Genomic DNA, 1,201 nt, shown 5'->3' on the forward strand with positions numbered 1-1,201 from the left:
AAAAATGTCCCCATCACAGACTTCCTAGGTTCTCTTGTACCTTTGTCTCATTGGCTCCTGACAGTGGCTCCAAACGGCTCCTTTCTTCCCACTGCCCACCCATCAACCTGAGTTTGACAGATCAGTTCAATTTGTCCTTCCAACCTGTGGGAGCAAGAATTGGAATCTTCTGGCAGGTGGAGAGTTCCTCGATAGCCGGTGTTTAAGCCTAGTTCATCACTCTTTAGTTCTGCTTGCTCTTGGCTTTGGGAGCTTTGGCATCCAGTATGCTCTGGGCGTGAGCAAGTTGCTTTATAGAATCCAGTATGAGGAGTCCGGGCAGCACCAACCACAGGGCATTCAAGAAAACAAAGTAAAACCAGAAGTAGAGTGGGTGGCCCAGCTCCCCGTGCTGGAATCCATCACAGTACTCTGTCAGGAAATAGAGCACATCTCCATATACCTGACCGACAGAGACCACAAGCTGTAGGACAAAGCGGAGGGGTTGATGGTGGAGAAATGCAATCACCACCCACAGGCTGAGTGGTCCCCACAGGTAAGCCGTGACAGTCTCCATGCATATCATGAAGTTATCATTCAGGATGTATCGGCTGTCTCCCTTGGCATACTCTTTCCAGAGTTGAGATAAGATGGCTTGGTCTCCGAGAAGGTCCGCGTGGTAGAGGCTGAACCAGCCCTCAATCACCAAGTGAATGAACCCACATACTGCAAACCAGCACAGGGACAGTCTCCACCAAGTCCCCAGTGGGATGACCGCAGCACGCCCTGACAACAGCCATGTGGCCACAACTAAGACTCCAGAGACGGAGAATAGGCCAGCCAGGATATGCCAGGTAGGGCAGTCATTAGGCACAAAGTTGTCTAGTCTCAGATGCCGAGGCCAGTAGGGGTGCGTGGGGCTGGTGGTGGTGGTCATGTCTTTGTAGGTCAACAGCGCGTTTGCAGCGGCCTCTCCCACAGGCTCCTGGGTCTCACTAAGATTGCTCCTGACACTCTTGATCTCTATATATTGATAAGCTTTTTTCAATCTTCATACTTATAAATGGTAGAAAATGCACTTGCTACATCAGTTTTATTGTCTATCTCTCCTTGTTAAAATATAAGCTCCATGAAGATAGGAATCTATTCTCTTTTATACACAGATATACCCAAATGACTAGAAAAATCCTTGGCACACTGGATCCACTTGCTAAACATTCTT

General features: G+C 48.6%; 1 protein-coding gene across 1 annotated transcript; it reads right to left on the reverse strand.

Moving 5' to 3' along the window:
* Positions 1 to 223: 223 nt before the first annotated feature.
* LOC128048838 (3-beta-hydroxysteroid-Delta(8),Delta(7)-isomerase-like) lies at positions 224 to 931 on the reverse strand. The gene has a single exon (XM_052641281.1). The coding sequence runs from the start codon at positions 914 to 916 to the stop codon at positions 224 to 226; it is 693 nt and encodes a 230-aa protein (XP_052497241.1). The 5' UTR covers positions 917 to 931.
* Positions 932 to 1,201: the final 270 nt, after the last annotated feature.

Source organism: Budorcas taxicolor, chromosome 5 (genome assembly GCF_023091745.1).
Source record: "Budorcas taxicolor isolate Tak-1 chromosome 5, Takin1.1, whole genome shotgun sequence".
NCBI classification, from domain to species: Eukaryota; Metazoa; Chordata; class Mammalia; order Artiodactyla; family Bovidae; genus Budorcas; species Budorcas taxicolor.